Source organism: Fundulus heteroclitus, chromosome 4, assembly GCF_011125445.2.
Source record: "Fundulus heteroclitus isolate FHET01 chromosome 4, MU-UCD_Fhet_4.1, whole genome shotgun sequence".
NCBI classification, from domain to species: Eukaryota; Metazoa; Chordata; class Actinopteri; order Cyprinodontiformes; family Fundulidae; genus Fundulus; species Fundulus heteroclitus.
Genome location: NC_046364.1, coordinates 36,668,895 through 36,683,572, shown reverse-complemented (window position 1 = coordinate 36,683,572; position 14,678 = coordinate 36,668,895). Strand labels below are relative to the sequence as shown.

The window sequence follows — 14,678 nt, the reverse complement described above, 5'->3', positions numbered from 1 at the left end:
TAATGGAAAGGTTTGCCACTGTTTAATCTTTTCTCCGATTGTTGATAATGGCTCTTGATAGTATGCTTTAGTCCCAAATTCTTACAAATGGAGTTGTAACCCTTTCAAGACTGAATTACCTTGCATAGGGGCATAAGATATTTTAGCCTATTTTATGTCTTCTGGATTGTTCTATTTATGATTTTACACTTCAGGTCTGAGTAACTAAAGCCCTAAATAACCAATAACAGTTCATTTGTGTCTTATGAATTGTAATTTAATGCAGGGTTAAGTTGGTTTGTTTAGCTTTATCCCTTGATAAACCAAATAGTTTTTAGAAAACTACTTGTATTTACTCAGTAAAATGAATCTGATTATCTGAAACATTCTAATGTAAAGTAAAAAAACAACAACAACTACACAGGTACTCTGTAGGGGGAAAAACACGTTTTGACAGTACTACAAGCTGTTTTGTGTTGCCATAAGAGACAATCCCATCCACCTCAGCTACCTCTAACCCAATCCCACCCATTCCACCTGAGCCATCTGTTCAAAACAGAACTGACACACATGCAAGCGTAGACAACTCAACACCCTATTTCATGGCAAAAAGGGCAAGCAGACCACATGACTTTCCTCTGTATATGTAACATCTGCTGTGGGAGCATATGCTTACCTACAAGTGTCAAAGAACTGAGCTTAAACTGTGACTCATCATAGATCTGACATCGTTTTTGTCTGGACGGTGAAAGGTCTATGTGAATAAGCGTTTGTGTTATGTCTACGGACGTGTCTGTCTGTGTGTATGCGGCTGCCCCTTTGCCATATGCGCCCTGTGCTGATTTACAGTGCTAGGGGCCAGTGCACACAAACAAGGCCTCATCTTCATCTGCCACACACATTGGAGAACAGACAGCCAACTCCTCCCCTTCGCCTGCTGGTTTGTGTGTGTGTGTGTGTGTGTGTGTGCAGATTTGACATGTCTGTGCTTGTGTATTTTCCTCCACATACTAATAAACCTGTATTAAAACACGCAGCTCAAAGTTCCCTCATAACTGAACCATAAAGGCAGTGATCGGACATGTTACCCAACAATGATACACATTAACTACAATGAAATGTTTACTCTCCAATAAGAGAATCTTTATCTTTAGTGCAACTTACAATAGTCATAAATACTCATAAACGCATTCAGCACCATTAGTATTTCTTAGCCTTGACTTAATCATTGTTTTCAGGACAGTAGTAACCACATTTATGTTTCATCATGTCTCCAGATTAGAGCCAAACTGCTACAAAGGTCCAACTTCAATGTGTTTTGGGGGGATTTTATGTGATAAGATAACACAAAGCAGCACATTCTCTGCACATCTACTGATAGAAAAACTATTGCTCATTCTTTTTTGTAAAATAGTTCAGGCTCAGTCAGATTGGACCACAAATTCTCAATTGTATTGAGTCTGGACAATGACAAAGCAGTTAGATGTCTAAAATGTACAGTAATAAAATACTGTCCTCCAGATTGCTTTGATTTAAACCATTCTATTGTAGCTTGTAGTTTTATGTTTAATATTGTTCTGTTGGAATGTGAGCCTCATATGCTTACGTTATTCATAAACTCTGACAAGCGTCTCTGTCCCTGCTGAAGGAAACCAGGCCCACAGCATGATGCTGCCACCATCGTGTGTCACTGGTGGAAGGGTGTGTTCAGAATGATGTGCAGTGTTAGTTTCCCACAACACATAGCATTTTGAATCTGTGTGTAAAAGTTTATTTTTAGTCTAATCTGAATCAAAGTCATTCGTATACCTGTGTGCTTCCCTTGCACGTGCTGTGGCAAATTGCAGAATGGACTTTTTATGCCTGTCCAGGCATTGTGGAGTGCAAGCTTCATGCCTATTGGTTGTTTCTCTAATTAATGCTCTAATTGCCCAACATGTCAGTTTAGGTAGGCAAATGTGTCATGGTGGGTCTGCAGCTGTGCCGTAGTTTTTTTTTTTTTGTTGTTTTTTTTTGGATGATGAATATAACTCTGAATATTGTTTAGGACATATTGCTGCTTAAAACTTCCCTCAACTTTTTCTCGGAGTAGTGTAAGTCTAATTAAGATGCGATCTTTAGTGTTTATGCTGATTGTTCACTAATGTCTTCTACATAGCCTTAACAGAACACATGCATTTATATTTCATACAGGTAGACTTTCGTTTACAGATTAGGTAACTTTTAAAGTCAGGTGGTTGCACTGTATGTTTTGAGGGGTAATAAAGGGAGCTGACTCCAAATACACGCCACATTTTTTTTAGATTGTGTTTTAGATAAAAATAAAATTAAACCATGTGTCATTCTGTGAAAAACAATGAAACCATGTATAATTTTCCTTCTACTTTACAATTATACAATACGCTGTGTATGTCTATTACATACAATTCCAGTAAAACAAATTAAAGTTTCTAGATTTAATCAAAAAAAATAAAATGAAAAAAGTTTATAGTGGATGAATATGGGTACCACAACCCCATGGTATAAACGTTCTATTAAATTCATCACAGGCTGGAGTTTCAAGACTGGAAACTAAGGGGAGTATTGCAGACTTCCTTCTAAAGTAAGCTTTCTGTGTAAAAAGTCATAAACATTGATGTCACTAAATCTAATTGGATAAAATGTATAATTTTGTCCATTTAAAAGACAACACAAATAAAACTATAGCAGCAAACCCAGTGACATACATGTGTACTCTGGTCAATTATATATTGTAAGACTACTATAGTTGGCCTTATGGTTGGTTTTAAACATTTACAACCTGTTCTTAAAAGATATTCAAGTGATACAACATTGTGGTAAAAATGTCACCCTGGGGGTAATGTCTTCGTAATGTGCGTATTAAGATTCAAAAGAGTAGAAATTTCTCAACCAATCATTAATTAGTTTTGAGAAATGATCCTACATTAATTTCACTTGTCTACTTCAAAATCAGCTATCTTACCTGAATATAGGTGTATGACCAGGCTTGGGTTTATTCCATGAGAAGTGTGAGGGCACTGAGAGGAACTGTTCTGCAGGCCCATCTTTCTTCAGACTGTGCAGGCCCTCGTCTGAAGGAGAATCCAGGTTAGAAGACAGATTTTCTTGGTCATCTATTGTCAGCTCTCCTGTCTGCAGAGATGTTCTATCTTGTGAGGTCTTCCTCGTCTTTGATGGGATGTCCGTCTCAGACGGGCAGCACTGAAAAGGTGACATGCCGACAGTGGGACTCCCGGCCCATGTGTCCTCTGTCACACTCCCCCTGGGGGAAGGTCCTGGCGTGGCTGTAGGTGAGTGATGAGGAGATAGGGAACCAGGATAGCAAATGTCGGCACTGGAGTGTCGCCTTTTCCCACAGGGTGAGGTTGGTCGTGAGGAGGGCCTGGACGGAGACCGTGGGCTAAGCCAATTTTCATCTGTGACGCTGTTGCGTGGTGAATGACAGGGGGACTGTCGAGGAGAAAGGGTGGAGTGAGAGTGGTGTACAAAGGGGGCATGATGGTGCTGCCATGGCGACTGCTCCTCCAGAACTCCACCAACAGCCTGCGGGGACGTACACACTGGAGAAGTCAAAGGGGAGCCCAGACTAAACCTCGCAGCTGCTTCATTCAGCTCTGATTCAACATCATCATAGACGTGTGAAAACGATTCACAAGACGAGGCATCAGAAAACCAGCTCCTAGAGGAAAGGCTGCTACAAGGGCTAGGACTAAGCGAAGTGTCCCTGTATGAGTGGTCCAGTGGCAAGTACAGGTGGTCTCTGGACAAGGGCCTGTCACCATGGTAATCCCTATCAGGCCCATTGGCCGTCAGCTCCCCCTCACTGGCATCTATCTCCTGCTGGCAACTAGGGGAGATAGAGGTGATCTGGATACTGGGGCACTCAAAGGCTTTTGGTGCCTCCAAAGGAGCGGAGGGCAGCAGCGGTGAGGTGCCATACTTAGAGCCCTGTGCCTCATAGCTTAGAAGCTCAGATCCTGTTTTGTGTGATGGAAGGCGTGGTGAAGTGCTGATGACCTGAGGGTGGGAGTGCATGCCATGACGAGGCAGGCCAATTGACTGGTGGTTAGTTATCATAGACTGGGACTGCCCCACATTTAGGATGTAGAATGATGTGTTGTCATCAGGCTCCAGATCTAGGATAGATAGATAGAAGAAGCAATTGTTACCATACAGCTATCTGCAGGAGACCAAATTTTATTGCTGTACATTTTACACAAGTCACTGCTTCTCAAGCTTCATTCAAAGCAACAGTTTTGATAGTGAACCCATAAAGAAAAGTAGACAATTCCTTTTCTGATTATGCTGAACTAGAAAAAAATAACTTCTGCTTTCGTTGGTTACCACATACAAGTCAAATAATAGAGTAAATGTATAATTTAATGATCTCAAAACCATTTACATGGAATAATATCGACTGAAAAACACACAGAAAAAACAAAATTAGATAAAAAAAACATAAGCTAACTAAACTAAGCCACCAAACATGTTTCAGTGTTTTTTGAAAATGCTTATATTTTCTATTTGTATACTAGTTTAAATAATATTTTTTGCTATACGTTGCCATATAAATAGAAAGGGAAATGAAGTGATATGATATGGTTTAAAGGTGCATTGTGCAAGTTCCAGGATTTTTGCTGACCTCTGCCCCCTCTGGCAACAAGCTGAAATGACACCAGAAGAGAAACAAAAGCTAGTATCTGCCGTTACGACTTCAAAGGTCTTTTTTTAGAGGTGTAATGTCTTCTTAAGTAAGAAAGTAAAAATACAACTTCATTATGTAATATTACATAGAAATAATATTTTATTCTGAATGGAAATATTTCAAATCGAGTCAAAAGTAAAAAGGTTTTAGGAGAGAAACATAGCTACCATTTTTTAGTTCAGTGATTGCAAAGGTTCGGGTCACTCTTGATAACAAAAACAATCCATGCCATTCATGCAGTTCACTCGGGTATCTGCCTGGCTGAAACTCCCACAGTTGCAAGGAGGAAAAGACAGACACACCCACTCCTTTGATTTTTCTGAGGAAATTGATGCTCTCTGTCACAGCAGCGCTGTTGCCAGCGACTTTTCAGGCCCATGACCCACTGATGTTTTTTTTTTTTAAAAGCAACCTCTCATCTTTTTTCTGTGTTATTGGTAACTTCACGTCAAAGCACCATTCGTTCTCCAGTTTACTCGAGGGAGCCATGATTCCTTTTTCAGTACTGTAGACAGTCTCACAGACAGCTGTTGCTGCCTCGCCCTGGCTGCAAAGCTCGCTATGAAGATTCATACCCGCCTGCAGTAAGAGCAAACAGATCAGAAGACCCACTCCACTACGTTTGCACTTAGCAAAAATGTATCAAATACAGTGCAGAGGGATGCACAGCAAGTTGCGTCTGGGCCCCTTGTAGACCACGTATAATGGAGCGAGAAAGACAGTTAAAGAATGGAGGAGCTGAGACGGAAAGGCTGAAGAAGAAAAAAAGCACTGGCCACTGATGCAGCAAAGTGCCAAAAATTTATGTTTTTCATAAAGGAATAAATCCTGCGTGATAGTTTAATAAGGAGTTTAGTCTCACAGTAAGAAACCAAGGGTTTCAAAACTGACTCAATTAAATGGTAATCAGACTCCAATTTTGCCCTTTTCGTTGCACTAGACATCTTTAAAATGTTTTTTGTGTGGAGTCTGTGATGGGGTCTGAGTTGCACTTGTGGCTGGTCTTTTGTGTTCCGTCTCCTAAAACAGTCACTCCTGTTCTTTCCCCAATACCTCAATGGCGGCGGAGACTCACAACAAAGTAGCAGGGTGAACGAGAGCCCACAGCGTGTCACCCATTCGCACGCCAAGAGGATTTAGCCCAAAATCGCTCTCTCATGAACTGATGAACTGACTAATGGAGCCAGTAGAGGCAATTGCGGTAAATAGAAGATAACTAATTTTACACATTGGGCAATTGAAAGAGCATATATGGGAAAGAAAATTAATAATATTTAACTTCAAATCTTGTGCAATGCACCTTTAAGTACATCGTTATAAAATGCTGTTTCCCGGCACAAAGCGTAAGTGAGAAAGGATGAAATGTCAACCCGGGGTTAAGAGATGGATGTATGACTCTGGTCCATGGCAACACAAACAACAGTTGTTGTTTTTATCTATTTATAAGTACTGTTGTTTAATCTGTGTACTATGTATATATATTTTTCCATGATAATTTCCCACTCTTGTTTATTTGAATGCCCAACTTTGGAAACCACCAATCCGTTTAGTCTACTGAATGATAATATAGTCCTTTAAATGCATTTCACGTAACACCATCATTTGAACTACTGTTTCTGAGATGTAAACAAACTTATTTGCATGATTTTTGCCTGAAGTTTCCCAAGACTGGGAGCCAAAGTATTTCTGGGTTGCAGGCATTCACCTAGGAACTGGTCCTGGAGGGATAAGTGATGAACAGCACTACTCAGGAAACAAATTCACACAACAATGCGTGCTGTCGGCTGTCATCGCAGCTAGCACTAGGAGGCTATTTATACCAAAGGTCATCCAGCACAGGCAGCATATATGTGTATAAACAGACACACACACACTCAAACAGACAGGAGTCCATTGTGTTCATTGGCACTATTCAGTGAGAGTTTATTGATATGCTTTCACTGGTTATGCTCGGCTGCTCCCACTGGAACGCACTCCCCACATGCTCTCCATTTTTCATACGTGAAATGTTAATTGCAAAGAGATACTTTCGTATTAGAGTCTTACGGGGAGGTATCTTATAAAATACGTGTTTTGCATCAACTAAAGTAAAAAAAGAAGTTATCAGAAGCAAAGCAAAAATTGTCTAACTTGAACAATCATGTCCAATTACAAGCCATGACAAATGCAGTTTATATTAATTTAATGGTAAGAAGTAAAAATGCCTTGTCTAACAAGCATCGAAAAAACAAAAACGGCCAAGTGAGTTCACACAAATCATCTGATTTTGCTCAAACCACAATGCAGCCTGACAGGATACGGTTGTGAAATCCTTACACAATAACTTACTTGTATTCCACTATGTATTCCTTAAACTTACCCTCCTATTTTTACCTTTCTCTTTAGATAACAAGTTACACTGTGACCAAAAAGATAGAAGGCCAGCTAAAGCATTTAGGCTTAGAGACAAGCAAGCAACAGTCACCGAGACGCTGAAGAGGACATGTGTGCTGTCCAACATCTCTATCCAGTCCAGTAGCAACAATAGCAGCACCAGTGGAGAGTTATACATATTAATAGCTGCTCAGTTTCTGACTGGCCCTGTTTGTCAGTCCCAAGACACAGTAATGGATCCTCTGATGAAAGCTAGACTAACTGACAGGGAGTAAGAGACACAACAGACAGAAAAGGGAAACCAAAAGGTTTGTAGTAAATAAGAAATTCACAACAGTTTACCTCTTAATGCACAAACACAAATTATGCTACGAGGAATTTATTTAATGATCTTCTCTCCTGAAACTTAAGAAGTGAATTACAGCTCTATGGAACAATGGTAAATTGTTTTTGTTTTATAAATTATCAACAATATTTCATTTTGTATAAACCTCTCTATGTGGACAGTCATCTCTGAGGTACCTATTACTAAAGGCCTGTGACAGGGAAAAGACAGATCTCAGATCAGCTAAACACTCCTTACTCATTTGCTTGCAAGACTAATCAGTAAGAAGGAAGTAAAAAACTATGTTTCATGATGATAACACCAAGTGAAGGCAAATGGCTTGGGCTATGAACAAGGCATTCCAGGCAGTTCAAAAGCAATACTTTCTGTACAGAATGAATGACTCTTTCTTAAGTACAACCAGAATGTTTTTCCCTCTTGAGGGCTTTAAATTGCTGGGGGGAAAAACACTGGAAACTCAACAGTACAGCTATAAACTAAACTGCACAAAAAGAACCTTGACCTGCTGACTGCTCATCTGACATGCTATTAATGGCAATTAGTAAATGTAGGTTTATAAAGAACTGTTATATATAATGAATACTTTTAAATAGTTTCAGTGTGCTAGAAAAAGGAAAAAAGACACTCACTGATGACTTTGTAGTCACCCATTAAACTGCTTGTGAACACACACAGCAAATCTACCAAATCACATAGCAGCAATTTAATACGTTTTGGCATCTAGACATGGTGAAGATGACTTCACGTTATGGTTCAAATTGACCATCAGCAACACTCGAGGACTTAAGACTGACTTGGTGGGAGGGGCCAGGTGATATTCATGTCCCGCCGCTCGAATGAACAAAAACGCCTTTGTGATGTCAGAGTACGCTGGTTTGAGATGACAGAAAGGCAACAGCAGCTCAAATAACCACTTGTTACAACTAAGGTATTTGAAATACTGTCTTTCAAGGCAACAAGTCGAACATAGAAGCTGATGGACTACAGCAGCAGTAGACCCTATCGAGTGTCTCTCTTGTCAGCTCAGAATAAGAAACTGATGCTACACTAAATCTGGGCGATAATTAATTACTGCATGATCCTACAAATCTCAATGTCAATGTCTCTGGTGTAATGGTATGGGGTATTTCCCTGGCCCACTTTCTGCCCCTTAGTACCACTTCATCATTGTTTGAATGCCACAGCCTACCTGAGTATTGTTGCTGAGGATGTCAATCCCTTCATGGCCTTAATGTGCCCAACCTCTGATAGTTACTTCCAGGAGGATAATGCCACCATGCCACAAAGATCCAATCATCTCAAACTGGTTTGTTGAACATAACAATGAAGTCCACTGTACTCCAGTGGCATCCACAGTCACCAGATCCCAATGTAATACAGCATCTTCAAATGCATCCAACAAATCTGAAGCAACTGTGTGACGCTCCAACCACTAAGAATTACCATAAAGAAAGAGGGGATCCAACCCAGTACTAGGAAGGTGTAGCTAATATAGTGCTAGCTGGTGTAATTCTTAGAAATTATCATAAAAAAATCTTTAATGAAATCTGTGTTGTTCTGAAAACGGCAATCATGTCACTTTTAGTTTCCTCAACTAAATTATACGAATCGACGCAAAAGAAAAAAGTGATGAGAAATAGGAGTGAGTGCTGCTTGTCGGGACTTTGATGCAATCAACTGGTTCCCTTATATAGGAAATTTTTGACCAATCTGTATAATATGATTGATTTTGACTCTGTAAAGTGCCTTGAGATGACAGGTTTCATGAATTGGCGCTATATAAATAAAATTGAATTGAAATACAAATAAGTCTTGAATTTATGCTTTTCATCCACCTAATGCTAAAGATAGAAAAATAAGTAAACAGATGGGAGTCATACATGGGTTGACCATGCTGCCTGGCTCAAAGCCCTCAGCGTGCTTGAAGTTAAAATTAGGTTGCTACCTAGAACTGCAGTGTAAGGAATGGGGCGGGTGGTGGGAAACCCCCTTGTAAGAGCCAAAGTCACCTTAAGAGAGAAGGTCAGACAGGACCATGTAATACTATTTCCTTATCAATGGCCGTGGTTGCAAACCCAATGCTTCTGAAAGCCGTGTGCGTCACACACTCCTCAAGTGTCCATACATCAGACAGCCAATCTGGTTAAATAAAGATCTCTAAGAGGCTTTGCTGTACCTAAGCTAATAATAGTTCCGCCTCACTGGGAGATGCTTCAGTGAAGGAAGGATTGGTGGATGTTTGTGACACACTACGAAGACCATTGTGTTCTCACCATAACCACAGGGAACAGCCTGATCCGCTGCTGATGGAGGCATTTACCGTAGCTCCGTGGCATAAAGCTCAACAGGTTCCTGGCTGAACGTCGCACTGCCAGATGATTTAGGAGATAATCTCTTTCTTCCCTCTTCCTATTCTCTCTGCACATCAAGTGTGTCAGGAGGATGCTGTGACCAGCAATGACACACAGGCCCACATTCTGAAAAAACTCTGATTTACTACAAAGAGAAGGAAGAATTTGTCTCAAAAGAAGATAATGTGCTCTTTGTTACTGAAGATGTCTTTTTTTTTGTCAATATTTCTTTGTGTGTGTGTGTATACAGGCATGTCTACACACTGCACACAACTAATAATTAGTGATTGCTGCTATCACATCATCAGACAAAATAATGTAATATTAAATGAGAAGTTAAAAGCAGTTGTTAGCGCGGTTGTTTTGCCGCAGGAAGGTCGTGGGTTCAAATCTAGGCCCGGCCCTTTCTGCAAGGAACTTTCATGTTCTCCACTGTGAATGGGGAGTCGGCCTCCCCCAATCGGTCGTGGCAAATAGCCTTTCACGCTGAGACTGGTTTTCCTGTTAAAGGGAAGATTTATTTTTCCCTGTCGCTACATGCATGCTCGGTATGAGGGGATTGCTGAAAGGTTAACAACACAATGCAAGCAACTAGCCACTGTCGCTACATGCTCTTCCAGAAGGAGTGAATGCTGCAAGTCAGTGACTCGCTGCAATCTGCTGCGTTTCCTAGAAAACCTTTTAACCGATTTGTCTGTGCGATTCGATAGAACTGACATTGTAAAGTGTCTTGAGATGGCGTGTGTTGTGAATTGCTGCTATATCAATAAACTGAATCCAACTTAATAATTTGCTGCTACTCCGGGCCTTGCTCTCTTAAGCACCCTTACGCTTGACTATGTGCGCACATGCATGGTTGTTTGTCTTGTGTGTCTTTCTGTTGCCCGGTGTTACCCTGGTGACCTGTCCATTATATACCCTGCCCCACTACCCAGAAGGATTAGGTGGGTATAGAAAAATCATGGATGGATTAATGGATAAAAGATATAATATAGAAAAAAGGATAACGACTGAATCAACAAGGCATGACTAAAATGTTTTTTTGTCATTGGTTCTGCAGTGACGTATCGGTCTAGCAAAGATTATGCACTGTTTGCTCTGCTAATGTCACTGCTTTATGTTTCTGCATGTAGTTTCTTTCTATTTTTCTTCTCTTCAACCTCGTTTAATTCCTCCAGTGAATTTTCGCAATAAAAAAACAAAGGGTATATATAGTTCCATCCATCCATCCATCCATTTTCTAACCCGCTTAATCCCTCATGGGGTCACGGAGGTTGCTGGTGCCTATCTCCAGCGTTCTATGTATAGATGATGACATTCAACTTGAATTTATTCACGTTTATTTACATAGCGCCAATTCACAACATATGTCATCTCAAGGCACTTTACAAAGTCAAATTCAAACAAAATCATACATGATCAAACATGCTCTTGTTTTAAAGCTCTGGATTACATATATTATAAAAGTTCTGTCACATTTAGGCCACTATACAGTCACCTTGTGTTTTTGGTTTAGAGAAGACATGAAGTTAATATAGAGGGGATGCTATTTAAACAGGCACCTGGAATATACTTCAGGCACTGTGCTGGTGAAGATTCTCAGTCATCCAGGTCATGGTCATTCCAAAAAAAGGTAAAAAACAAAGCAACTGGACTTGTTTTCCGTAGTTGAACTCAACTGGAAAACAAGTCCAGTTGCTTTGTTTTTTACCTTTTTTTGGAAATACTTCAGGCACTGCACTTCTAAGCATCAGGGGTCACTATAGAATAAAGAAAACTGATACAAAACATGAATGGGACTAGAAGAAGTTGCTAAAATTTTAAATACATTCATCCATAAATGTAACTACAGTTTCAGCTTATCTATGCAGATAAGCACGCGCTTTTTAAATACTGGCATTTGAATAGAGCTGTTTTTATATACTACAGAAAATGGTATTTCTATAATACAGTCCTTACAGCTCTTTCTGTGTGTACATTTGCAACAAAATGTTCCTGTGTGCTTATGCATATGTGGATCTGTTCTTAGCATATTACTGGCTTTGGTTACCAACGTGCCCTAACACCATGTGGTGCTGCAGCAGAATGGTAATCTAAGCCAGGGTTCCCTTTCTTTTGGGCAGGCAGGTTGATTAGGGAAGGCTCTGATTACATCCCCTGTACAGAAGGCTTTGTGTTTTGGTCAGTCTCCTCTTTCAGCATTCATCAAGAGCTGCTAGTCAACAGAGGACAGAAAAAAACAAATGTGCAAGTAATCCATGCACCATAAGCATCATGGTAAAAATGCCACGTTATACCTAACATAAATAATTCACTGCTTTGTTTTTTAGTTATCTGGTTGGCAAACATAACTATTAATGTTCTAAACAATTACAAGAAACAGGAATTTTATTGTACAACAATGTAAAACTATCTGCATCCTGCAAACTAAATACATTAGTTTAAATATTAAATGAATTTCTATAAAAAAAAGGTAAAATAATATTTTTTATTCAATATTATTATATATTTTTTTTATACACAAGAGTGATATTAATGCACAAATAAGAGAACAAAAATGTATATCTCGTGTAAAATTATTTCTAAAGACATCCATATCGAATTTAATCGCCCCCCCCTTGCCAGGCTAAGCATTGTTTGCTTATTTGAAATGCCTCGATGTTTGAGAGCAACAATAAAGTTCCCGCCTGGGAGAAAACCTCCTGGTGTAAATAAGCTAACGCACACTACGTTCATGCTGCGCCCCTCCTTCGAGCTGCTTGACACAATGCTTCTTGCGCAAAAGAAGCAGAAAGTGAAAGATGGTTTAAAAAAAAAAAAGAATTTACTCCATAGGGCTGTTTTATCTTTCGCCACTACCATTGAGACTTGTTGCCAGGCAGACAGATTTAGGATGATCAACCTCTCACCATTGCTTTTGGGGCTTACCAATTAGCCCTGAAACAGTATGTCAGTACCCAGTCCCACCTACGCCACTGCCAATGTTCCAGTCATTACCACAAGGATTCATATTGTTCTGCATCTAGTAAGAGAGGCTTTATTAAGTATCAAATAATTGTACTATGTATTTTGTTTTGTGACTCACAAAGTGATGTCATCCCCTCTCTGTATTGCATTAGATTTGTATGTCAAAACTGCATGCTCTCCCTCTGTACTGGCCTGAAAATTAGACCTTAATCGGATCATCAAATCCATACTTTGGGTCAAACAGAAAGGGTTTAACCCTATAGTTCTGTCTGATCTTCACTGCAAACTTCTTCACCTGACTTGAATTTGTCAGCGGAAAAGTCCAACAGACTAGATGAAAATTCTTTGAATTCTGTAAAAAAAAATCACTCATTCATCTGAGTTTACTAATGCCAGCTGACATGCAGAATTTGTAATATCTTTCTTCAGACACTCTTTAAATATATAATATTTTTTCGTCATTACCATTATAATTTAATTGCTGTGTTTTTATTGGTGCTATATACCTGTTAGGGAAAATAGATACACCACTGACTTAAATTTCCGTCACTAGGCAAGCGTAAAGCTGGCCAATTCTGTTGCAATGCCCATAGCGTCCATAGAACGCACACATAAGCCTTTTAATTTACAGATAACAAACTTTTCTACAGCTAACATCTAAAGCATATTGTGTCTTAGCGTGACAGTGTGGTATGGGAGCTGCCCAGCAAAGGAGAGGAAAGATTTAGCATGGGTGGTGAGGTCAGCACAGGGGATTATGGGATGCCCTCTACCAGACCAAGACATGGTTTATGCTACAAGAGTCCAGAAAAGGACCAGACGTGTAGCCACATATCCCACCCACCCAGACAATGCAGTGTTTATTCCACTTCCATAAGGTAAACGATTAAGGAGCATTACATCAACAACTAAAAACAGCTTCTTTCATGCATTTCTTACTTCAAGGCTGGGCTATTGTAATTCTTTACGATCAAGAAGTCCACACAATGCAGATGAAAGCCTTCGGCTGATCCAAAATGCTGTTCTAATGAAAATTAACAAGAGAGATCACATTTCTCCAATTTGAAGTTTCCTTCATTGGCTTCCTGTTGAGATGAGATGAGTTGTGAATTGGCGCTATATAAATAAAATTGAATTGAATTGAATTATTTCCCAAAGATGTGAGGGCTATCGTCCCCTCCTGAGAGTCATAAACTCCCAGCCCAGTTCATACTCTGTTATATGTTTACAAACATACTACTGGTTTCACAGGTTTTTAGTCCAATGAGAATCATTAGCTTTGTTTACATGCACACAATTTCATGATCGGATTAAAATGTATTTGGATTAAATAATCGAATTGTACCAGTTATATGGGAACACAATCAACTAAATGTGCATGTATATGTACCTGGCTTTATTCAGAATAGAACCACTGATATGCGCAGTTATCAAATTCCCTTAAAAAAAAAAACAGAAGAAGTACCTTTGTCTTTACAAGAATAGCAAACAAAGCAGTATTATACGTGTTTGTTTGTCTTCCGAGTGCCCAGGTTGGACTTTACGGTTCTAATTACGGTTGAAACATTACTGAGTAAGAAACAATTTTGAGATCTTTTATTTTTTAGAACAGAAAGGATGTATCGGGAGCCCTGACAGTTTTGCTTCTCGATGTATTTCCGGCAGTTGCCAAAGTCGGACGCACATGCGCACTCGGGTTAGTTTGCCACATTTGGAATAACTTGAGCCTGAGAGGCGTTTATATGCACGTTGATGGGATTAGCAATCAGCATAAACAATCCCTCTCATTCAGAATACAATTTCATTGAGCTTAACCCGATATTCATATTCCGATTGGCTTGTTTACAGGACGCATTTTTATTCCAATCGGCTGTTTGTTCCGATTGCTTTTGTCCATGTAAACGTAGCTATTGACACTGTCTCTCACATTCTAATG

The 14,678-nt window shown here is 39.7% G+C and overlaps 1 protein-coding gene across 3 annotated transcripts in view; it reads right to left on the bottom strand.

The window, feature by feature from the left end:
* Positions 1-14,678, bottom strand: part of nfatc3a (nuclear factor of activated T cells 3a) — a 90,709-nt gene that overhangs the window by 57,395 nt on the left and 18,636 nt on the right. For all 3 annotated transcript variants that reach the window (XM_021319542.2, XM_012868714.3, XM_021319543.2), the window contains exon 2: positions 2,963-4,136. In XM_021319542.2, coding sequence (XP_021175217.2) covers positions 2,963-4,136 — 1,174 coding nt within the window. The remainder of the gene's footprint in view (positions 1-2,962; positions 4,137-14,678) is intronic.